The 25,812-nt window shown below is 44.4% G+C and overlaps 1 protein-coding gene across 4 annotated transcripts in view; it reads left to right on the top strand.

Annotated features, from left to right (window-relative positions):
* The window catches only part of PRIMPOL (primase and DNA directed polymerase), a 90,136-nt gene that overhangs the window by 47,208 nt on the left and 17,116 nt on the right, over positions 1-25,812 (top strand). For all 4 annotated transcript variants that reach the window (XM_053253443.1, XM_053253445.1, XM_053253442.1 and 1 more), the window contains exons 5-9: positions 6,045-6,183; positions 7,703-7,850; positions 8,942-9,226; positions 12,386-12,548; positions 14,959-15,056. In XM_053253443.1, coding sequence (XP_053109418.1) covers positions 6,045-6,183; positions 7,703-7,850; positions 8,942-9,226; positions 12,386-12,548; positions 14,959-15,056 — 833 coding nt within the window. The remainder of the gene's footprint in view (positions 1-6,044; positions 6,184-7,702; positions 7,851-8,941; positions 9,227-12,385; positions 12,549-14,958; positions 15,057-25,812) is intronic.

Consider the following 25,812-nt stretch of genomic DNA (forward strand, 5'->3'; position numbering starts at 1 on the left):
CTCAGCCAGTGGGAGAGTGTCTTTGCTCTGCCATGGAAATGTGAATCTTTAAATAGAGTTTAAAAACAAACTACTTCATGCAGGATGAAAAAAAATCACAACACTTCTTAATGGTGAGCTGCTTAATGGATTACTACTACTAAAAATGCTATATGAGATTTAGGAGACATCCCCATTCTTAAGAGTTGGGGTTTAACGGGAGCTATTATATGGAGTCCCTCAGGGCTCTATTCTTTCACTAATGCTTTTTAATATGTACGTGAAATGGCTGGGTGAGGTCATCAGGAGATTTGGTGCTGGGCATTATCAGTATGCTGATGACACCCAAATCTATTTTTCCTTGTCATCTTCATCATCAGGAAATGGCATTCATTCCCTAAATGCCTGCCTACAGGCAGTAATGGTCTGGATGAGGGATAACAAATTGAAACTGAATCCAAGCAAGACGGAGGTGCTCATTGTAGTGGTTCAGAATTTGAGGGACAAGTTAGATCTTCCTGTTCTGGATGGGATTACACTCCCTTGGAAGGAACAGGTATGCAGCTTGGGAGTACTCCTGGACCCAGGCCTCACCCCAGTATCACAGGTGGAGGCTATGGCCAGGAATGCTTTCTACCAGCTTTGACTGATTCAACAGCTGCGTCCATTCCTTGAAGAGGACGACCTCAAAACAGTGGTGCATCAGCTGGTAACCTCCCGGCTTGACTATTGCAATGCGCTCTACATGGGGCTGCCTTTGTACTTAGTTTGGAAACTTCAGTTCAAAATGCAGCAGCCAGCCTGGTTTTTGGGGTAACCCAGAGAGACCATATTATGTCTGTTTTTAAAACAGTTGCATTGGCTGCTGATACGTTTCCGGGCAAAATACAAACTGCTGGTTATTACTTTTAAAGCCCCGAACGGCTTAAGTCTAGGTTACTTTAGAGAGCACCTTCTTCTGCATGATCCCCACTGCATATTAAGGTTATCTGAGGAGGTCTGTCTCCAGTTACCACCGGTACGTCTTGTGGCGACTCAGAGGCGGGTCTTCTCTGTAGCTGCCCCTGGTCTGTGGAATGCTCTCCCGGCAGAAATCCACAGCTTGAGTTCATTGTTGGCCTTCAGGAGGGCCCTTAAAACCTATCTGTTTAGCCTGGCCTTCCAAGGTTTTTAAACTGCTTAAAATATTTTAATTGTTAATGTTTTTATACTGTGTTTAAATTTTTATAATTTTTTTTTTGTAAATTTTTGTTTTTAAAGAACTGATGTGCGTGATTTATTTTTGTTGCTGTGCACTTCCCAGAGCCGTTTGGATATGGTGGTATATAAATGTAATAAATAAATAATAATAAATAATTATGGACACTGAATCTAAAGCAGTTATTGTTTTTCAGTGACCACTGTTATTTGTGGCCTTTTTTTTTTAAATAAAAGAAAAAATGATGTACAAATTTGAAGTGAATTTGCTTCTTTGTGTGTTCTCACTTGCTGTGATTGCTGTGGCAATCACAGGGTGGGATCATACTGCCACTGTTGCTAAATCTACTAATTTCATTTAATTGTGTATTTTTGGGGGGGAGCGGGGGGAAGTATGACATTTTAGTTGAAGAGGTTACAAAATTTTGGTGTTCAACATGAAGAAGTGCTACCTTGTGGTTTGAGGTCTTGCATTATTACCATTTTATGTGATGGGCAATTTATAGAATAATTTTAATCAAAACAGAACTTTGAAAACTAACAATTTGGATTCTTATCAGTCTGTTGGGCTGAGTGGTGTGTTGCCAACTGTGCCAGATACAGAATTAAAATATTCCTTAAAAATTGTTTTATCCGATTTTTTAAAAAAAGAAATCTGTGGTACTAAAGTGGGGATGGCTTGAAAGCAAATTCTTTGCCCAGTTATTGCGGCCTTTAATACTATTAGAATGGAGAAGCATGGGTAGTAATTCCTGTCAAACAAGGCTTAAGACAGTACAGTACCATCCAAAAACACTTATCAAAATCAACAGTTTTTCAATAGAAAGGAACATTTATCCTGCAGCTGTAGAGGGAATTTCGACAGCAGAGGAAACTCCAACCAAAGAACATTCCCTTATGTCACTGTGGTGTAATGCTAATATAGTTAAAATGAGGAGTTGTTTCAGCATTCTAATGTTGTAAGCCCTGAACATTCTATTTGTTTCTATAACATCCAAACTGTCTGTCCAGTGTGCATGAAAGTTTGCAGATACCAACTAGGTGACACCATCCCTTCAAATCTGGTGCAGATCTGATGTAAAGTGGACGGGATGCAGCAGTTTAAAAATTAAACCAGTGCAGCTTAGAAGCATAGCACAGCTATGAACTTATTCCTGAAGATGCCCCTGTTTAATTTCTGGCTGATGCATCTCTGCAGGGCACAGTGCTTCACTTGCTTTTTTTTTTTAAGTAAAGTTTTTGCTTTACTTAAGTTGCTGTGTAGAAAATGTGTTTCAATGAATTGGGTACAATCAGTTTCACATTTAGGGTATGTTTCCTTTTAGCATAATCCATAACCAAATATAGGAACACTTGAATTTCAGCAGAGTGACAATATGGCCGAGATCAGGGAGAAGGGTACTTAAATTAAAACAGCTTCTAAATCTCTAGCAAGTTAAAACAGCAATTTTAAAAAAGCAGTCTCGGGACTGATGCTCATTGCAGGTCACACACTTGATTTGGTCTTTCATTCTGATCAGGGTGGTGCTCCATGGGTGGGGACTCCTGTGATTTCCCCCTTGTCATGGACGGACCACCATCTGGTTAAGGTTGGACTTAAAGTCCCTTCCTACCTTCACAGGGGTGAGGGACCTATTTGGATGGTCCACCCGAGAACGTTATGGGATCCAATCGGATTTCAAGAAGCCTTGGGGGGATTTAATGTTGGCTCTGCTGGCAAACCTGTTGATGCCCTGGTGGAAAACTGGAACAGCAAACTCACCGGAGCAGTAGACATGATTGCTCCTAAGTGTCCTTTCCAACCCGCTTCAAAATTGGCCCCTTGGTATATGGAAGAACTACGGGGGCTGAATCGGCGAGGTAGATGACTGGAGTGCAAGTGGAGAAAGACTCGACTCGAATCCGACAGATTACAACATAGAGCACATTTGAAGATCTATGCTCAGGCCATATGTGCGGCAAAGAAGCTATTCTTTTCTGCCCGTATTGCATCTGCAAGTTCACGTCTGGCGGAGCTGTTTAGGGTTGTGAGAGGCCTAGTATGTGCCCCTCCTCCCTTGAATCAGAATCTGGAACCATTGATTACCAGAGGTGACATGTTTAATGAATTCTTTGTGGGGAAAATCTTTTGTATTCGGGCCAACTTAGATTCTGTCTCCACAATTACTTCAGTGTCTGATGTGGAGATGTCCAGCGACTCCTCTTGTGTGGTTAAATTGGATCAGTTCCGGTTTGTGAGTCCTGAGGATGTGGACAAGCTGATTGAAACAGTGCAACCTACCACCTGTTCTCTTGACCCTTTGCCCAACATGGCTTATACCAGGGGTGGAGAACCTTGGCTCTCCAGCTGTTTTTGAACTACAACTCCCACCATCCCCAGGCTGGGGATGATGGGAGTTGTAGTTCAACAACAGCTGGAGGGGCAAGGTTCCCGACCCCTCACTTATACTATTTGGCAGGGGGGTTGTTGTAGAAGGCCTGGTAGATATTATACATGCATCTCTGAGGGAAGGCAGGATGCCTCCTTGTCTTAAGGAGGCAATTATTAGACCGCTTTTGAAGAAGCCTACCTTGGATCCCCCAGAGATGAGCAGCTACCGGCCTGTCTCCAACCTTCTGTGGCTGGGCAAGGTAATTGAGAGGGTGGTGGCCTCCCAGCTCCAGACAGTCTTGGAGGAAACTGATTACCTAGACCCATTTCAAACTGGCTTTCGGGTGGGCTATGGGGTGGAGACTGCCTTGGTTGGCCTGATGGATGATCTCGAATTGGGAATTGACAGAGGAAGTGTGACTCTGTTGATCCTTTTGGACCTCTCGGCAGCTTTTGATACTCTCCACCATAGTATCCTTCTGGAGCATCTGAGGGGGTTGGGAGTAGGAGGCACTGCTTTGCAGTGGTGCCGCTCCTACTTCTCGGGCAGGTTTCAGATGGTGTCCCTTGGAGACTGTTGTTCTTCAAAATCTGAACTTTTGTATGGTGACCCTCAGGGCTCTGTATTGTCTCCGATGTTTTTTAACATCTACATGAAACCGCTGGGAGAGATCATCAGGACATTTGGTGCAGGGTGCTATCAGTATGCTGATTACACTCAAATTTATTTCTCCTTGTCAACATCATCGGGAGGGGGCATAACCTCCCTAAATGCCTGTCTGGAGTCAGTAATGGGCTGGATGAAGGACAATAAACTGAGACTGAATCCAGATAAGTCAGAGGTACTCATTGTGTGGGATTGAAGCTCAGGAGATGAGTTTGATCTGCCAATTCTGGATGGGGTCACACTTCCCCAGTCTGGGGGTGCTTCTGGATCCGAGGCTCTCTCTGGTCTCCCAGGTTGAGGCGGTGGCCAGAAGTGCCTTCTATCAGCTTCGGCTAATACACCAGCTGTGTCTGTTTCTTGAGATAAATGACCTCAGAACAATGGTACATGTGCTGGTAACTTCCAGACTGGATTACTATAATGCACTCTATGTGAGGCTGCCCTTGTGTGTAGTCCGGAAATGACAGCTGGTTCAGAATGCGGCAGCCAGGTTGGTCTCTGGGTTATCTCGGAGAGACCATATTACTCCTGCATTGAAAGATCTACACTGGCTGCCGTTAAGTTTCCAGGCAAAATACAAGGCACGCTGAGGTTTGAAGACCCAAACAGGCTGAAAAACTGGCCGAACGGGCTGGAGGCGGTGATAATGGAAGCCAGCGGGGAGAGGGCGAACCTCCGCAGACTCCCCCCCCCCGCTGTCTCAAGGAACTCCCCTGAAGGGGGTAAGTCACTTTAAACAAATTTTAAAAACAACTTGCAAACCCTCCCCCCAGACCGAACCGGCGGGGTTTGAGGGGGTGCCGGGCCAGCTGGTTCCGTGCACATCCCTACTGTTTATAACCTATAAAGCCCTAAACGACTTGAGCCCTGGGTATTTAAGAGAACGTCTTTTTCGTTATGAACCCCACCGCCCATTGAGATCATCAGGAGAGGTCCATCTGCAGTTGCCACCAGGTTGTTTGGTGGCTACTCTGGGACGGGCCTTCTCCTCTGCTGCCCCAGAGCTTTGAAATGCACTCCCAGCTGAAATAAGAGCCTCCTCATCTCTGTCAACTTTTTAAAAGTCTTTAAAGATGCACCTATTCACCCGGGCTTTTAATTAAATATTGTTTTAACAGTTTTATTGTTTTAAAATGTTGTTTAAAATTTAATTTTTTGTAATGTTTTAACTTTTACTATGTCATTTATTTTGTTTTAACTGCTGTTTTAAGTTTTTTGTTGTCATTTATTTTAACTAATGTTTTCGCTTTTTGTTGTTGTTGTAAGCCCAGAGATGTGAGTTTTGGGCAGTATAGAAGTGCTTTAAATGAATAAATATTTTGGGAATTGGGCACAAGATTTTTTAAAAGTGAAAATGCAGCCAGTGCATGCATCCTATTTCCATCCAGCGCCATCACTGTTACTTTTTAAAACTCTTGTTCTGAATCTCCAAACAGCTCCGTCAACTGTTTGAGGGGAGTTGAAAGAGCAGTAAGAGTGAGGGGTTCTGTTGTGGAAGGCACTTTCTGGGAAGGAAAATAAGAAAAATGCATGCATCCCTTTTGAATCTTGGTCCCACTCCCAAACACTTGCTGGTTAAGCACCTGACAGTAACATTGATTGACTTCTTTTATAATGTTACTGTGATGCCAGTGCAATTTAATTTTTCATGACATTGTGTTGACAGAGCAGTTTCTATGGTCCATCTTCATTGCTTTTGTATTGGTGTAGTTGGTCTTAGGTTTTCCATGCAATTTCCTTAAAAAAGAAAACTTTAATATTTATTTTTGTTCAGCAATTATTGTAATTGCAATAAATATATACTACTGTGATTTTTTTTAAATCTTGCAGACATAATAGAACAAGTCTTATGCACAGCTATGAAGTTATTCCTGAAGATGCAGTTTGCAAACTTTACTTTGATTTGGAATTCTGTATACCAACAAATCAAGGTGCTGACGGGAAGCACATGGTAGCAGACTTAATAGAGGTAATAGTAAAAGAACAATCAGGAATGTAGATTTAGGTTAAACATTAGAAAAATATTCTAACTATAATAGCAGTTAAATAATTGAATGAGCCATCCAGGGAGGGTGACAGGCCTGCTCAACTTTAGGCCCCCCAGCTGTTTTTGGACTACAGCCCCCATAATCCCCATCCACAGTGGCCAATAGCCAGGGATTATGGGAATTGTAGGCCCACATCTGCAGGAGGGCCAAAGTTGAGCAGCCCTGGACTGTAGAAGCTCTTTGGAGATTGTCTAGAAAAGACTATACAAGCATCTATTAACTTTAAGTATAGGAGAACCTGCAGAGTATTGAGCAAGGCCTACTATAGCTTTCCCAGTTTAATGGTTTTGGGAAACAGTAGAGGGGGTAAGCATTGGAGAGGACAGCTGGTCTTGTGGTAGCAAGCATGACTTGTCCCCATAGCTAAGCAGGGTCTGCCCTGGTTGCATCTGAATGGGAGACTTGATGTGTGAGCACTGCAAGATATTCCCCTCAGGGGATGAAGCCGCTCTGGGAAGAGCAGAAGGTTTCAAGTTCCCTCCCTGGCTTCTCCAAGATAGGGCTGAGAGAGATTCCTGCCTGCAACCTTGGAGAAGCCGCTGCCAGTCTGTGAAGACAATACTGAGCTACATAGACCAATGGTCTGACTCAGTATATGGCAGTTTCCTATGTTCCTATATAATTTGAGCAGTGATTAGACATCCATATTAGAAACCTGAATTTTTCAAGTAGTGATATCATATACTACAGTTTATCAAAGTGGAGTGCCTGGTCTCGTGGAAATAAGAAATTTAGTGGAGGACATGCTTTTTGAAGTAAACTGGGGAAATGGCTGCTGCTTGTGGGCTCACAGCACCACAAGCCTGGCTGAAGCGGAAAGTATAAAATGTATACTGCCAGAAATGGAAGTCTGAGTAGCTCTAAGGCTGAGTGGAAAGGGGGATAATATGTTTAAATGTCCCATGCTCTGTGTAAAAGATGGAGTGGAGCGAAGATGATGTCTCAAACATCTGAAGTGTGGCTTGGCAAAAAAAAAGTTTGAAGACAGCTGATTTTTATAATAATTACAATCATTAAGAGTATAATCATTGTACTCTTATCCCATCTTAAATGTTTTCACCAAGATCCAAAGGGCTATGTGTGTTCTTCTGTATGTCTAGGGCCTTTTCGGCCTCTCCCTTCCAATAACAGCTCCCAGTGTCCTTTGCAAACCCATCAGGGGATTCCAGAGCAGCATTCCAAGAAGTATGAGGGACTGCTCTAAGAAAAACCCCCCTGCATGGCCAGGCCAATACATGAAAGTAACATTGAATCAGGTAGTCTTAGTTCTGCACAATGTGTCTGGAATTGGGCAATTTATTTATTTGTTTATTTGGTTTTACAGCTTTCTCTATCTTTATACATTTTTGAAGACTTCGTAATTAATGAAGATAAAACATGTGTATCTGTGTAAATAAGGACAAGCTGTTAAAAGAAGTAATGCTACTGCCTCTTTTTCAGTTTGTCTGTGAAAAATTGGAAGAGCACTATGGAGTAAAATGTGCAGCTGAAGATGTTTTAAATTTAGATTCCAGCACTGAAGAAAAGTTTAGTTGCCATTTAATATTTCAACTCCACAATGCTGCATTTAGAAATAATATTCATATAGGTAAGTATAACTTACTTCAAATGCATGTGAAATAAAATATGACCCCCCACCCCAATATATGATTTGCAAACATTTGAAAACAGAAATGACTCTATGCCATCACATAGTTGTTTTATTTTCTGGTCATCTGTTACTAATAATGCCATTGCCATAGCAATGGTGCTTTTGTATATATTTATATATACACCGTGCATTACCTTATTTGAGAAAACATGATCCTTTTAAAAATTGCAGTTATTGTGCATACTTTCCAAAGTCTCCTTCATTTTATCTATTACTTTGGTTTTTGAATAGTTCATCTTTATGTTACTGTATGTATGAAAGGTTGATGTAAACTGGGCTGTATACACAGTAACCTGGCAATCCTCTCTAAGATCACAGCTTCTGAAACAAATACACCCTCATAAGAACAGCCCTGCTGGATCAGGCCCAAGGCACTTGGATGGGAGACTACATGTGAGTGCTGTAAGATATTCCCCTTGAGACATGGGACCATAGCTAAGTAGAAAAATATCTGAGGTCCCAGGTTCACTCCCTGCCATCTCCAGGTACGGCTAGGAAAGACTCCTGCCTGCAGCCTTGGAGAACCACTGCCAGTCAGTGTAGACAAAACTGAGCTAGATGGACCAATGGTCTGAGTATGGCAGCCTCCTTTTTCCTATGACATGTCAAGTCATCTCCAATTTAGGAGATTGCATACATTAATACCTCCAATTTACACAGTTTAAAGGTACTAGGTGCTTTAGTCTCACTTGTGCCTCCTGGTCCTCATGGATGACTTCATTGGTCATGGGCTGTATATGGCTGGTTTCCTGCAGTGCACAAGATGCTCTTGTTGTGTGCTCTACCATGAAAGGAGCATGAATAGCTGCTACTACTATGCTCTTAGTCAAATGAGTTGGATAAGAGAATTTCTTCTGTACGTGTTTTCAGGTTTTGTTTGCTTACTAGGTTCCATATTTTCAATTAGCCCGAATATTGCCTTTTGGTTCTTGGATCTGAAACATTTTACAATGGAAAATAACAGCTCTTTAACTATTGTTAACTTGCATGTTGATCCACTCTATTTTTCATTATTTTGTTCTGTTAAGGTAACTTTGTAAGAACAATTTTGCAGCCTGCTATGCTCTTAATTAAGAATAAAGATGTGATGGTTCCAGAAAAACAGGTCAGCTCTACTGTTCAGTCTTTCAAAGCTTCCACCGATTTGCCTAGTAGTCTTGAACACCAGACTCTAACCCATGATGGATCTGAAAACTGGCACCTGAATACACACAGAACACTGGAAAAGGATTCTCAACAGAAGGAAAATCCAGATCTTTCTTTTCTAGTAGTGAATAGTAAACATGGTAGAAAGCAACTGTTTGTGGATCTCGGTAAATATAAAACTAGTCTTTTACCATTTTATGCAAATACTGTTTTCAGTGTGGGTAGAAATTGGGAGGATTTTGTAGCCTTAACAGGAGATCTGCCAGCCTTACCTGAAAGTGAGGCTGTTCGTGTAAGTAGTCCTACCCAGGCCTGGGCAGCCCTATCTGGGTAGTGCTGGGATTGGGGCCGATCCCAGCGCTGCCTCCTCAGGTAGCCCAAGTCCACCACCTCCAGCTTTTACTAGAGTGAGCGCATCCAGGTATGCTTTGGTTGTGTGCATGCTTGGGCTCCATGTAGCCCAAGCAGATACAGAGCAGGGTGCCTAGCCTCAGCCTGGCTTGAGGGGAAATCCTTCAGTGCACCACACAGCTCACGTGGTGCTTTTGGGGATTCTTGGAGGCCAGAACTCATTTTCCTGGCCTCCAGAGATCCGTGCTGCTCCAAGCAGAGCAGATTGTATGGGCACATGAGCCATTCTCTGCGCACACACAGAAGCAGATCATCTGGGGGGAAGGTAAGACGATCTTGTCTTCCCCCTGCACCCTCTCCACTGGGCTGCAATGGCCATGTGAATGACAGTTTGCTGTTATTCTAGTTGTTGTACATGCATTCTGAATTAGACTTTATAGAAGAGATTACGGGCTGCACACAAGTGCTTCACGGGGCCTGTTATCTGTTTGTCACCTACACAAGTCCTAATAACTTTGAAAATGACACAAACATCACAGTTGCTTAAGTATTTCTGATTCTTACTCCCGTTCTTGTATAAGCTATGGGCCTGACCCAATCTCTCTCCTTCACACATGTGCACCTCTCTACACATGGAAGGGCTGCCAAGGGGGTGGGGAGGACTATCTCCAGATCACTTCCACATGTGGGAAGGGATGATATGGTACAGAACCAGATCATTGTCTGATTCCCCCCCTCCCCCAAGTTTCCCGAGGAAGCCCTCTGTGCCATCCACAGATATGTCCCTGAGGAGTACACAACCCTTGGGGATATATTTTTGAGTGGCACAGGGGGCTCTGCTGTACTGGTGCAGTGAGTTGGGTAGTTCTGTTCAGCTGCTCTCTTGCTGTACCTCTGCATGCTTTCGCTGTATGTCAGCTAGAGGGGTTGGAAAAAACAAGGAATAAAAACAATGGCTGACACTCAGACTAATGCAGTGGTGGTGCTGTTGGGTAAAGGGCAATTTTGTCGATCTCCCTTTCCCTCTGAAGCCCCCCCCCCCTCTCTCTCTCAAAAGTATGTCTTTGTGGGTTGCACAGCTCTGTTAATAGGTCTGCTTGGAAACATTGTAGTTACCACCAGTGTTCCCTCTAACAGGGATTCCCAGATGTTGTTGACTACAACTCCCAGAATCCCCAGCTGCAGTGGCTTTTGCTTGGGGATTCTGGGAGTTGTAGTCAACAACATCTGGGAATCCCTGTTAGAGGGAACACTCCTTGGCTATGTTTTACTCCAAATGGGGAAAATTCAACTCAAATGGGTGCAAACCATCCAATAGCTATATTAACCTTAAAAAGCTTTGGGAAAGTTGGTCCTGTTGGAAAGAACAAGAGAGAGTAGACATGTGCCTTGAAAGCAAAGGGTTGCTTTACTGAGGGGTAAAAGGGGTACAGCAAGTGAAAAGAAGGTGGTTTATCCTGGAGCACATTAGCGCTGGGAAGGGGACAGGGGCTTGAGGGTGAAAGAAAGAGAAAGAGGAAAGTCTGTTCTAGCTGGGGTCCTTGTCTCTGGTTGGCTCAAGGACGGGGCAAGCAATGAGGTGCACTTGAGCAGCGTGGGGTGCAGAGTCTGATGGCAGGGTGCAAATGCATGTGGGTAAGCTTGCAAGAGCATGCAATGCAAGACATCGATGCCTTCTTTGAGGGAGGGTTTTTAGGCAAAAATATAGCCTGAGTCATAACCAAAGGGTTTCACTGGATGAGACTGATAAGGTGCTTCTTTAAGAAACTTACAGTGTATTTGAATTTTTGCTCCAAATGGTGTGAATATTAAGTATTATTAAGTAATATTAAGTATTGGTTAGGTTTTGTCTGGAGTGTTTCCCTCTGTATGCTCCTTAAAGAAAACATTGTACATAGAGATCGCTGAAAGCAATCACCTGAATAGAGATGGGAGGGGGGAGCACATAAGTAATGCTTTCTGGCATTCTCACTCGATTTTGATAACAGTGGGGAGGAAACAAGGTGAGATGATTGACTTAGCCTTGGGATTTCTTATCAGTAAAGGGGGGGGGAGAGCATGCATTGCTTTTGCTTTTGCCTGTTTTATTCTTCTAACTTGGTCTGCCCTGTGTCTTTCTTTATATGCTCAGATGCAATCAGAAGGGCATTTCCTTTAGTCCATTGCAGCCTTACAATGGCCTGAAGACACCATGGGGAAAAGACTTTAACAGAACAACTTGTCACTTTTGGAATGCAGCTAGCCCCAGCTTTGCTTCCAAGCAGGCTAAGGAAAGAAAATGTCTAAATGGCTGGTTTGAGGAGTACATTGAAGCACCCAAAATGGTGTAGCGAGCAAGTTTAGTATCAGCCCTCAGGAACAGTTTTTCAGGGAGGCACATTGGGCTTCAGAGGGAAGGGGGCAAAATTGTCCCTCCTTCATAGCACTAGTGTTGCTATGAGGAAGGAACAGTTATTCTGAATGTCAGTCAGTAATTTTGACAAGCCAATACTTAAAATAAACCAACAGGACTCAAGTTTTGTTTTTAAAAATTCCTCAGACAAATCTTGAACAAAGTTTGAACGTGGTTAAAATTCAGAGTCAAATTTGAATTATGACATTTTGTGCTGAATTTGCATTTGTGCTTCCTCTGGATATGGTTTTGTTCTTATCATGCAAGTTTCTACCACAAGCTTGCACAAGGAGGAACATGTTTCTATAAGCAATAAATAGCTCTTTCATGTGAGAGGATTTTTTGGTCCTGGATACTCATAATGAACAAATCCTGTTTTACTCTTTGATGGATCATGTTGATTTATTATTTCTTTGTCTAAAGAAATGCAGTGATTGGTTGAGGACTTATAATCAGAGAGTTTAAAGCAAATTTGTATTGTCTGTAATGAATGGCCATGAGCACTGTGGCTTGTGGCCATCAATTCTGCTTTTTAAAAAAAATGTTAATTGTAAATATATCCAATGACGACTTCTTTCTCTAGGTGTTTATACAAAGAACAGAAACTTCCGGCTATACAGGGCATCAAAAGCAGGAAACCATATAATTTTGGACATTGCTGAAGATAATAAGTTTGTTCCCAGACCTGTAAAGGATACTTCCACAGAAGAGCAATATTTCCTTTTTTCTTTGATCTGTAATGTCAGGTAATAACATCACTTTATTGGAATTCTAAATTATTTTCCTAACAGATATTTTGGAGTTGACTTCTACATAAGTGTTCTCTGTGGGGAAGAGTTCTGTAAAACCCCAGAGAGAACTGTGTTACTCTGTTGTTATGGTTCTGTTTTTATTGTTTACCAAGCTTACAACCCCTGTTGGATATAGATAGCAACTGCTTCTGACAGTTAACGTGGTTGCTAAATAATTGTGGCAGAGCTGGCTGAACAGTTTTGTTGTGATCGTCTGAGGAACTCTGAGGCTTCAACCATTTATAGTGGCTGAGGGGAACGAAACAGCTCAACTAAGTAAAGGCCAACACGTCAGTGTTCTCTCTTGGTCAGAGACCAATGAGGTTAAGACTGGATGACAGTTAAATAAGGCAGTTGGTCCGGGGTCTCTGAAGGTTCCAAGGTGGGCTGTATGTAAGGCCAAGCACAGACATGCACAGAGTCAGTTCATGTGGCTTCACTGAGGGATATAGAAAAATAGCAATAGCACTTACATTTATATACCGCTCTATAGCTGGAAGCTCTCTAAGCGGTTTACAATGATTTAGCATATTGCCCCCAACATTCTGGGTACTCATTTTACCGACCTCGGAAGGATGGAAGGCTGAGTCAACCTTGAGCCCCTGGTCAGGATCGAACTTGTAACCTTCTGATTACAGGGCGGCAGTTTTACCACTCCGCCACCAGGGGCTCTGAAAAAGGAAGAAAAGAAACCGCAGGAGAGGCTGAAGGGAAGGGAAGAAGAAGATATTAAGCAAGGCATGGAAGACACAACAGCTAAATTCACTGAAAGGAAACTAGGCAAAGATGCTAGAGGCAGAGAGTGAGTGAGCTTGTGGGGTGCGTGGGAGAGACTGGGGAAATTTGGCTTTCAATTTGATATCAGGTGTGGACTAAGAACCAGGTCCTAGTTCTTGCCACTTTTATTTGGAAAACCTGAAATAATACCATCCTGTTTTACCTTGTAAATATGTATTCAGTATCCGAAATATTCAATATCTGAAAAGATATGTTTAATTTTTTTTAATTAATACCTTCTAATTTTTATATTGAAGCCTATTCACACATGTTCAACAATTGTATGAGTACAGTGTATACAGGTACAGATCTGCACACATTTTCAGTTATTCACATTTTATGTTGAACAGATACAACAATAGCTGTACCCAGGTTCACTTTGAAAATGAACACAGGTACCAGTCATTCACAGAAAATGTACTAGTGTACAGATATCTGTACACTTCTACAATATAATGTCTGAATAGGGTTAGTATCTGTATTAATTCATTTCTACACTTTTAGCCATACTACCACAAGGGCCTTTAACATAGATCAGTCGTGAGAGCAGCTTGAACTAGTAAAGGAATTTTATTTAAAAACCTACAAACAAGGGAGCAACATCTGGATGGCCATATAATGATCATCATCATAACTACTTTATTGATTGGCCACCCCATAACAATTGATCCTTGTCATGATTCTCAGTGAATCCATATATAATGGCATGCACCTGCACGACTCTCTGGAGTCTTCTAAAGCGCCTCATGACACTAACACAGGGCTGCTCAACTTCGGTTCTCCTACAGATGTTGGCCCACAACCTCCTGAGCCATTTTTGGAAGGGTGGTATATAAATAAAATAAATAAAACTCCTATAATTCCTGCTATGGGCTGGAGATTATGAGCGTTGTAGTCTAAAATAGCTGGAGGGCCAAAGTTGTGCAGCCCTACTCTAACATCAGCTGCCCACGAATGTGTCTGTTAATTTAGGCAGTTAAAGCGTCTCTCAGTTCCTGAAAATCTGCTGAGAGTCCAACCACTAAGGGTAGATTTGGTAAGTGAGAGAATTCCGATGTATGCACATACATTCACACCTGCAGTGCGGTGGTTGGGCAGGTAGTATAAATTCTAAAGGATCACTTTAGGATCTAGTTACAAGTAAGCAACCTGTTTTTCTCTGGATAGCTCACAAAGAAAAAGCAATGGAATAAAACATACAATTAAAAGCACATTAAAAATAAAAAGTTACAATAAAATACAAAAGCGTTTTTATATATAGGGTAGAATGTGCTGGGCATTCATGGGATTAGCACTTATAAAGTGGCTTGTGACACATGGTGGCTTGAGCAGTGGGATGTATAGATGGGAGTCGCCACACTATGTGACTTGGGAGGATTTTATTTCTTTTGCAACAGCAGTAGATGACCACATGTTAGCCAGTTTGCCATAACCTGAAGGATTTGGGACAAATTTGATGTGAGTATAGTTTGGGAAGATATTATAACCAGAGAAGGGTGGCTGCTTTGTGGAGAAAGCTGCTTGTGCCCAGTATGTCTGAAATCCTATTTTTAAAATCCCTGTATTCCCACTTTCTCTTTTTGGTTAGATTTTCAAACAGTTTGAAAATTCTGTCCTGTAGCAATCCAGAGGAGACCAGAAAAAAGACTGTTTGTTTAGATGGCAACGTCCCTAGTCACCTTCCAGGTAATTCCATTAAATTAATGTTAAATACAAATATCACTTTTAGAAGTAATGTTTATAGTTTTGATAATTTCATCATTGTCTAGGTCTTACTTCAGCATTTGGTGATGCAATTTTTAACATATCTGAATTAACTGAGAAACTTATTCTAGCTGTACACTTGAAAAGGGACATCTGCAGTCGTCCCTCGCCAACTGTGAGGGTTTCATTCCTGGAAACCATTGCAGTTGGCAAATTTGCGGTAGATGAGCCATTGGTTTCAATTGCAAATGGTGTTAGGGGAATCACAATCGTAAGGCGACTGAAAACAAAGTAAAAAATTGAAAGATTCACCCCCTGACCCCCAAAATTACCAAAAAACACCCCAATTTTTTTAAATCTCCAAACTGCAGATACTCAAGTCGTGGTTAGTGAGGGCGGTCACAATTTCCCAGTCGTGGATACTCAAATCCATGTTTGGGAAAACCATGATAGGCGAGGGACGACTGTACCATCAACATTTGTGAAGTATAGTAACATACTTACTGGCTGAGATACCGTGCATGAGTACGTCAGCCTAGTAATATCGTGTTTGGGCATATTGTGTTACAGGAGAGCAATGGACTTATTCTTATAAACGTTTATAACAGCGTTTTTTGTGCAAACACAGCGTTACTAGATTTACGTACTCTTGCACCGTATGTCAGCAACTATGCTTAATGTTATGTAAGCTTCTGATGAGCAATTGGGTTAAACCATTTTGCTCATAGGAGGAATGTGCTTTTTCTAAACACAGTGGTAAAGGTAAAGTGTGCTGTCAAGTCGGTGTCGACTCCTGGCAACCACAGAGCCCTGTGGTTGTCTTCAGTAGAATACAGGAGGGGGTTTACCATTGCCGCCTCCTGCGCAGTGTGAGATGATGCCTTGCAACATCTGCCTATATTGCTGCTGCCAGATCTATGTGTTTTCCATAGTCTGAGAAACATACTAGTGGGGATTTGAACCGGCAACATCTGGCTTGCTAGTCAAGTCATTTCCCGCTGCACCATTAGTGTTCATTCTGCTTGTAAGTTGTTGAGAAGGCTAGATATTTTATTTTATTGTTAAATTTATACCCCGCCTTTCATTAAGAAAATCTCAAGGCTGCTCACAATAAAATTTAAAAACATGATTATTAAAAAGACACATTAAAATAATGAGCTAAAAAGTATAAAAACAAATCTGATTAAAAAATAATAAATTAAAACAAGCATAAAAACAGTACGAAATACAAGAAGCAGCAGTGGAGACAATCATATAAAAACTTGGGTTAAAAGCCACAATTTGACATGCTTTCTAAAAACTGTGATGGAGACTGAGGAGCGGATACCCACCGGGAGAGCATTCCAGAGTCTGGGGGCAGCAACAGAGAAGGCCCTGTCCCAAGTGCACAACAACCTAGCCTCTCTCATTGTCGGCAGCTGGAGCAGAGCCCCCTCAGATGACCTTGTCAAGCGGGCAGCAACCCTTGGGAGCAGGCTGTTCCTCAGATACCTCGGGCCCAAACCGTTAAGGGCTTTAAAGGTCAAAACCAGCACCTTGAATTGGACCCGGAAGCGAACGGGCAGCCAGTGTAACTCTTTCAGAATGGGTATGATGTGCTCCCATCGGGCAGCTACAGATAAAACCCTAGCTGCCGTGTTTTGCACTAGCTGCAGTTTCTGGATATTCTTCAAGGGCAGCCCCACGTAGAGCTTGTTACAGTAATCCAGCCGTAACATGACTAAGGCATGGGTAACCGTGGCCAGATCTGCCTTCTTGAGAAAGGGACAAAGCTGGTGGACTAGCCGAAGCTGTGCAAAGGCACCTCTGGCCACCATCTTCACCTGAGCCTCCAAAAGCAGAGCTGGGTTCAGTAGTACCCCGAAGCTGCGTACTTGCTCCTTTAAAGGGAGTGCAACTCCATCCAGAACCGGTAAAATCTCCTCATCCCAATTGGCTCTCCTACTGACCAACAGTACCTCTGTATTGTCCAGATTCAATTTCAGTTTATTAGCCCACATCCAACCCATCATGGTCTCCAGCCCCCAATTCAGCACATCTACCGCCTCCCTAGGATCAGGTGACAAGGAGAGATAGAGCTGAGTGTCATCGGCATATTGCTGACAACTCAGTCCAAGTACCTGGATGACCTCTCCCAGTGGTTTCATGTAGATGTTAAACAGCATGGGGGACAAGACTGAACCCTGCAGGACCCCACAGGCCAACGGCCACAGAGCCAAGCAGTAGTCCCCTAGCACCACCTTCTGGACCCTTCCCCCCAAGAAAGGACCAGAACCACTGCAATGCAGTACCTCCGCTTCCCATACTCAAGAGGTGGCCCAGAAGGATACCATGGTCGATGGTATCCATCACCGCTGAGAGGTCCACCAGAACTAACAGGGACACACTCCCCCTGTCTAGTTCCCGGCGTAGGTCATCAACTAGAGCAACCGAGGTAGATATTAGGGGTGTGCACCGGACCGCAGACCTGCGGTTCGGCACTGGGGTGGGGGGTTCCATTAAGGGCGGGGGGGCTTTACTCACCCCTCCCGCGCTTTGCTGCTTTGGCGCCATAATTCGTTTTAAAAATGCGCTGCAGAATCGCTGTCCGCCCGCTCGCCGCTCCTATGGCTCCGGACCGGGGCTCCTTCTTGTCTTCAAAATCGGGCGGCAGGATACTTCCCTGCCGCCCCCGAAGCCCCCTCTTTAAATCTCGCCCCGGACCGAGTCCTATAGCGCTCGGGCGGGCGGCGGGGAGATGTCCGTCCGTCCGTCCGCCCGCTCCCTTCCCTGCCTTCTGCGAAGTGCAGGGAGCCTTCTGTGCGCGCGTGCGCAGAAGGCTCCCTGCACTTTGCAGAAGGCAGGGAAGGGGGCAGGCGGACGGACGGACATCTCCCCGCCGCCCGAGCGCTATAGGACTCGGTCCGGGGCGAGATTTAAAGAGCTAAAATGGCTTGAGGGGGCTTCGGGGGCGGCAGGGAAGTATCCTGCCGCCCAATTTTGAAGACAAGAAGGAGCCCCGGAGCGGCGAGCGGGCGGAGAGCAATTCTGCGGCGCATTTTTAAAACGAATTATGGCGCCAAAGCAGCAAAGCGCGGGAGGGGTGAGTAAAGCCCCCGCCCTTAATGGAACCCCCCACCCTAACCCTCCCGAAACAAAACCACCCCTTGTCCGGACCGGTTCGGAGGCCAGTAGAATGGCCTCCAAACCGGTCCGTGCACACTACTAGTAGATATGAAGAGCAAGCTATATTTTACTACTTTTTCAGTGCAGACTTGAAGGAAGAGGGCTCAGAATTCAACTTTATTATATTATACTGGCACGGTAGTGCCACTGTGGTTAAGATGATGAGTTTCAACATTCTGCCATTATAAATTTTATACATTCTTTTGACCATAAAATTGAAAATGTATCTCCGATCTGCCTGAACGTTTGCAGACATCAATTAGGTGAAAAGTGATACCACCACCCAAATCTGGTACAGATCTGATGTAAAATGGCTGAGATGCAGCAGTGAAAATATTGACCCTTAAATTTTGGAAAGCAACTTGTTGGCTGCCTTCTTCTTCTTCTTCTCTTAGCCACTAGTTAACACACACTTAACTTTTTAAAAATGTCTTTTCTTTTTAAAAATTGAGGTATATGCTGAAGCATACTCTTGTGTTGTTTTTTGAGGGGCCCATCCAGTATTTCTTGAGTTATTAGCCTCTGACGTTCCCATAAAAACAGGATAAAACTAAGGGTGCAGATCTGTGATTTTGCTGACAGAGTTCTGAAGCCAGAGTTTGGAGATTCCTGGCAAATTCTAGAGCAGTGATTTTCACTATTTTTGAAGTGAGGGCTGCTGCTGTGCTACATGGGGTGTGGTCCCTTCTGCACACTCACCACCCCACTAAGCCCCCCACCTGCCAAGGCCCAGCTCACATGCCACTGTGCGATCTGGGCTAGTATTAGCCCTCTCAGCACTGGGTCCAACCCCAGACTGGCCTCCCTCTCTCTTTCCCTATTTCCTCCTCCTGCCACTGGCATTTCCAGTTCTTGGCCATTTCATGTTGTGGTAAGTGGTTGAGTGAGCCCTTTCTTCTCACATGCAAGTGAAAGGAAAGGGCACATCTACTCCTTACCATGCGGCATTACCACTACCATTTTCTGGTCTGCTCACATGGCGGTAAGGGGTTGATGTGCCCTTTCCTCATGCTCATGTGCAAGAGGAAAGAGCTCATTCAGCTGCTTACTGCCTTGCAAACAAGCTGGGAAGAAGTGGTGCTGGCAGCAGGAGGAGGAGAGTGAGTGAAGAGCAAGCTAGGGGCTGGCTCAGAGCTGAGGGGGCTAGTGGTGCCAAGAGTAGGAGGGGAGCAGCAAGCCTGGGGCTGCACAGTCAAGAACAATGTTAAAGAGAGTGACTTCCCTATTCTGAATGTATCTTCTTAATAAGGAGAGTCTAGGACACTTCTGTAGTTAATGTTCCCTTTCCTCTACTATTCATGTTATGGGCTTTTGTTTTGGCCTATGAGGAGCTATAATTCTGTCTTTGAACATTAACATGCTATAGACATTCTGTCTTTGAACATTAACATGTTATATGTAAACCACCCTGAGCCTTTTGGAAGGGTGGTATAAAAGTTTTAATAATAAATAAATAAATAAATAAATAAAATATCAGAGGTATACCTGTGAATATGGAGGCTCCACTTAGTATGAGTAAGAGCCACTGATCTGGATTGTGATCCGTTGCAGCCATAAGAATGGGTTCTGTGCCTGCGCGGAACCATTTGGGCAGAATTGACCAGCTCCTTGAAGTGGTTAGCCCCACCCCTTGCATGTGGTGCGTCTCTTCAGTTTGGGTGGGCTAGCATTTTCGCCTCAGTTCCTTTCTGACTGCCATTGTGTCGGCACCTCAGACATTGAGCTCCTTCCAGCCCGGTGAAACGATAAATCAGTTCCTTGGTTACAACATACGGATTGAACTCGGACTTGAAATTTCACTTGAGTTTACTTAAATCCCTTATTTCACACTATGGATAAAAAGAAGACTTTTAAACGTTGTGTCCGCTGCAATGCTAAACTTCCGTCAGCTGACAATCATGAGTTATGTTTACTTTGTTTGGGGGAAGAGCATAATACCTCTGTATGTAAAATCTGTTTAACTTTCTCGCATCAAACAGAAAAAAACAGAGCTCTTTGACTGAGGGCAGCTCTTTATGTCAAAGTGCTTCACCTGGGGTATCCGATGCCAGCATGTCCTATACTCTCGACATTGGGCACGGTGTCGAAGTCTGCCTCAAGCATGGTACTGAAGTCGGTGTCGAGGACTGCTGCCGCACAGTCTAAATCCTCGCCCCGGACTTTGACTACTTCTGTCAACCCTTTTAAGGCATCGAAGCTGTCAGGTAGTGGTCCAATTCAGAAGATTCTGAGGAACTGCCTGACCCACAGTGCCCTGATACAGTCCTGCTACAGGATGCTGAGGAGGGAGCCCCACAGATGGAGAGCATACCTATTATAGAACAGCAGGAGGCTGCCGGGCAGCCAATGCCCTCTTCAGACGGGGAGGAGCCAGGACCAAGCAGCAGACCAGTGAGCTACGTGGTGAGTAGGCATGACAGCAGAAAGGAGCAGCATTTTGTACAGAGAATAAACAGCCATTTGGCTGCAGAGTCTGACCAGGGAGGTGTCTGAATCTGTAATTCCAAAGGCAGGCGGGGCCTTAGTTGGCTTCACCTTGCAATTAACCTTGAAGAGGTATAAATTCAGAATGCTTACTCTGTACCTCACTGATTTCAACTGACCACTTTGGCGTGCAGTTCCAGCTCCTTGCTTTGTGCACCTTGTTCATGATTACTCCTGTATTCTTGACCCTGTGCCTGGCTCTTGACTTGTGACTCTCTTAGGAACCCCCTGGACTACGGAACTGGCAATCGACCCCTCCCCTGGCATTGACCCTAATTGGACCCGACTATGGTTTATGGACTGACAGTTTCAAGGTGGTAATTTCCATTGACTTTGCTTTGCTACTAGTAAAAGCTTATCCTACACATTCCTGCTGTTGCTTGACTTATTGCAGGAGTGTGTGCCCATGACAGAAACCACCTTTGGAGTTGAGCCATCGCAAGAAACATAAATATAGACATTGAAGTTCCGATACAGAACAAGCACCTCCACATAAGAAGCACTGGGAAAAGAGCTCTCAAACTACCGCCGAGGCTACATTCCATTCTACTCCTTCCCCTCTGACACTCCAGTTGATCTCTGGGACCCCTCAGACTCTTCCTACATCCCCTAATGTTCTGATTGTGGGAACAGATCTGCGCTGAGATTTACTCTCAGCTTCGACGTCGATAGTGACACCGACTTCTCGGCGTCAAGAACATTCTGTTTCACCGGCCATGACGCTAAAGCAGACACCAGTGGCACACACAACTACCCAGGCTTCCCATCCTTCGCCGGTTTCATTCAACATCGATGTTGAGGATGATATGCTAATCTGGAACTGGGCGATTTTACTTTTCTTTTTTCTTTTTTACATTTTATATCCCGCTCTTCCTCCAAGGAGCCCAGAGCGGTGTACTACATACTTAGCTTTCTCCTCACAACAACCCTGTGAAGTAGGTTAGGCTGAGAGAGAAGTGACTGGCTCAGAGTCACACAGCAAGTATCATGGCTGAATGGGGATTTGAACTCAGGTCTCCACGGTCCTAGTCCAGCACTCTAACCACTACACCACGCTGGCTGGTGATGCCCAAAGACTGTTAAATTTGTTGGACTCCATCTAAAATACCCCTCTGAGTGCCACTTTCTGCGCATTTCTGGTCCATGGACTCGATACCAAGGATGACAACATGTCTCTGTCGATGCCTGAAACACCGAGTGCTTCGATGTTGTCTGCCTTTCAGCCAATGACGAGTCAACTCTCGACACCACAACCTGCAAGCCCACATGTGTGGAGGGCAGCCAGAGATTACGCAACCTCGCAGGGTTTACTTCCTGAAGGAGAAGCAGAAGACACTACATGCTTTCATCCCCCTGGTTTCTCTTCTGACTACCAGGACTACAAACTTTGGAAGGCCCGATGTTGACTACTGACGTTGATGGTTCCAACAGGCATTCAAGTCACTCCTCCTTCAGAGTTGCCAATCCCGGTTACATCGTTGCTCTCAACATCGATGCAAGTCACCCTGGTACCTACTCCGGTTATGACTTGGATGTCAACTCAGATTACCTCTCTTATTCTGGAAACGGATGCGGTACCGAAGCGTCCTCTCTCACCTTTCTGTATCTCTACACAGGCTGCAGAGATACTTCAACCCCAACCTCTCAAGAACCAGCCAACGCAAACTACACTTGATACGACTTCCTCCACCACTCAAAAGGTGTTCAAAAAGAAGGTCCCTGTTTCTGCTGCACCTCACACCGTGGTGTTGATGGACGATTATGAATCCGATTCTTCAACTTCGACCATGAGTTCGTCTGATCACCCTGACAATCCATCCCTGAAGGTGGTGCCTTCAGACACCACAAAGAGATGCGTTCGTATCATCGGCAAATCTCCGAAATGGCATTGGCTCTGGGGATAGAGCAAAAGAAGCAAGACCTTGATGCAGAGGACCCAGTTTAAGTTCCTGAACTTTACAGCTTCAACCCAACCGCTACATCTTCCCATGCTACCAGTTATTTCTACAGCTGCCAAATCTTCATGGCAAACTTTACAATCTTTGGCAACAACCTCAAAACGTCTGGAGAATCTATACAGAATCCAGGAGGATGAGAATGATTTCCTCTTAAAACATCCTTCCCCAATTCAGTTGTGATAGGTTGTACTTCTTTCAAACCTGGCAGACGGCACACTACTCCAGGAGATAAAGAAGGGTGCAAGTTAGACGTCTTAGGACGTAAGATTTATTCAACATCTTTTCTGGCAGTAAAGATAGCCAATTGTACAGCTTGCTTTGCAAAATACACACTCTCCCTTTGGGTTGATCTTTTCCAGCAACAGGCTGAGCTCTTGCCTGAAGAGTTCTTGGCTAAATTTAATGATATATATACTAAAGTTACACTACTCAAATGCCAACAGTTGGCCAGTGCCAAGCATTTAGCAGAAACAGAGTCCTGGACTTTGGCAGGGGCTATAATTTTGAGAAGACATGCCTGGCTACGGTCAACCACACTTCAGCCCGACATGAGGGATGGAGTTGAGAACTTGCCCTTTGATGGGAGGGGCCTCCTTTGTGAAACAACGGATGTCACTATGGAATCCATCAGAAAGTCAACTGCAAAAACGTTTTCAATGCAGACTTAATCATTTACACCAAAATACTGCCAATATAACTGATGGCAATATTCAGGTTACAAGCAAACTGACAGGAGTGACTTCTGTAAGGCTCATCAGCGTTTCGGGAGAAAGCCTTTTAACCAGAAGCCTAGGGCTTCTCAAGCTCAATGCACTAAGCCTGCTGACTCCAACAAGCAGTACCTTTTGATCAAGTGGCCAGTCCACTCATTTGCTTTGTTCAAGAGTCTCAACTGTCAGACTTCCTCCAAAATTCTATCTTAGCCGCCTCCAACATCAGTCTGGCGAGTCATGCCTTCGCATGGCGCAACATAACATCAGACCGGTGTGTCCTTTGAATAGTCCAAATGGGTTATGCTATCGAGTTGGAGACCTTGCTGGCATTCAGCAGGATCAAATACACTCCTGCATCCCCGTTATTGATGGTCGAAGTTCAAACTCTCGTGGACAAGGGGGCGATATCCCCTGTTCGGTGGACAGATCAGTGGCGGGGTTTTTACTTCCGCTACTTCCAAGTTCCCAAATGAGACGGGGGACTGAGACTGATAATGGACTTTTGATGGTTGAACCGTCATGTGGACATGTGCAAGCTTCGCTTGGTGATGCTGCAGAGCATCCTTCCTCTTCTCCACAAGGAGGAATGGTTCGCAGTGTTGGATCTCCGGGATGCATACTACCACATCGGGATCCAATTCAATCACAGACAATACCTGAGGTTCACGCTGGGTCACCACATCTTTCAATACAATGTCCTACCCTTTGGGTTAGCAATGGCACCCCATGTATTTACAAAATAAATACATGGGGTCATAATAAATAAATACATGATATTTGTTATACATATAAATAAATACATGGCTGTCATCACCGCTCACCTTTGGGTGCAAGGCGTAACCATTTTTCCGTACCTGGACAACTGGCTCTTGGCAAGCAGACAAAGAAGTGAGTTAGCTTTGCAGGTCTCAGAAGTCCGGAATTTACTCTAAGAACTGTGTATTCAGGTCAACTGGTCGAAGTCCAGGTCAGAGCCAACCAGACGAATGGATTACTTAGAAGCGGTCCTTGATGCACAGCTACAAAAAGCGTTCCTATCCAAGGAGTGCTTCCTCCACATAAAGCTGCTAGTAACATCATTCATGGGCCAACCCACACAGAGAACCCACGAGGTTCAGAGGTTGTTGGGACTCATGGCATTGTGCAACTGCACTGTCCACTTTGCCAAACTACATCTTCAACATCTCCAACTTTGGTTTCTTTCTGCATTTTGCCCAGATGTGGACAGCACAAAGATGCTGATGATGATTCCACCATCAGTCCTTGTGTCCCTACAATGGTTGGCAAAGCGAACCAACCTGTTTTCCGGAGTCACCTTCCAGGTACCCCAAACTCTGGTATGACTGATAATGGACACATCCTTATGGGGCTGGGGAGCCCATTGCGGGGACCTGCAGGCTCAAGGTCTATGGTCTCCAAGCCAACGCCAGATGCACATCAACTTCTTGGAACTCCTGGCAGTGTTTCAGGCTCTCAAATCCTTTCAGCCATCCCTGACAGGAAAGCACATCCAAATCAGTCTAGTCAATACTACAGCTGTTGCCTACTACTTGAATCGTCAGGGAGGAATGGTGACAACTCATTAATCTGTGACAACTTGAATCATCAGAGGGAACATGCTCCCTCTGCATGTTCAGCCTCCAGATTTGGAAGTGGGCCATATTGCATCAAATAGACCTAGTTGCAATCCACATCAAAGGGATGGACAACATCTTGGCGGACCATCTCAGCAGATCCTCACTCTATCTGTACCAACACGAATGGGAGGTCAATCTTCAATACTTCCATCCGTTGTTCCGAATGTGGGGCACACCAGAAATCAACTTGTTCACTACATCCACAAACAAGAAGTGCCCCAGTACTGCTTGAGGGCAGGCATCAGCCACAACTCCAAAGGGGATGCTTTCCAATTCAACTGAGGTCAAAGGTTTCTGTACATTTTTCCTCCCTACCCACTGGGTAGGGTACTAGTGAAAATCCTGCAGACAGCATCTTGATTGCTCCATGGTGGCCTCAGCAACCATGGTTTCAACGGGCACTCAGACTGTCAAGAAGTTACCACAGGTGCCTACCCCAGCATGAGGATCTTCTCCTACAAGAAAGCAGAAAGCTACGCCATTCCGACCTAAAGACTCTGAACTTGACCACATGGAGGATAGGCTCTTGACTAACATCCTCCTTAATAACTGAAAGAAATCCACTCGAGTAAACTAGAACAGTAAGTGGAGATGGTTCAGACTCTATGCCCAGAAATGCAGATTCCTACCTCGTGCTGCTACTTCCTGGGAGGCCTTATTCTACCTCATCTCTGTAAAGCACAGTAACCTGGCCAATGTCTCCATCAAGGTTCACCTGGCTGCTATTTCTGCTTGCCATTCCAGATGGGACAGGAAAACTCTTCTCTCATCCAGACTCAAA

The sequence above is a fragment of the Hemicordylus capensis genome, chromosome 5 (assembly GCF_027244095.1).
Source record: "Hemicordylus capensis ecotype Gifberg chromosome 5, rHemCap1.1.pri, whole genome shotgun sequence".
Lineage (NCBI taxonomy): Eukaryota > Metazoa > Chordata > Lepidosauria > Squamata > Cordylidae > Hemicordylus > Hemicordylus capensis.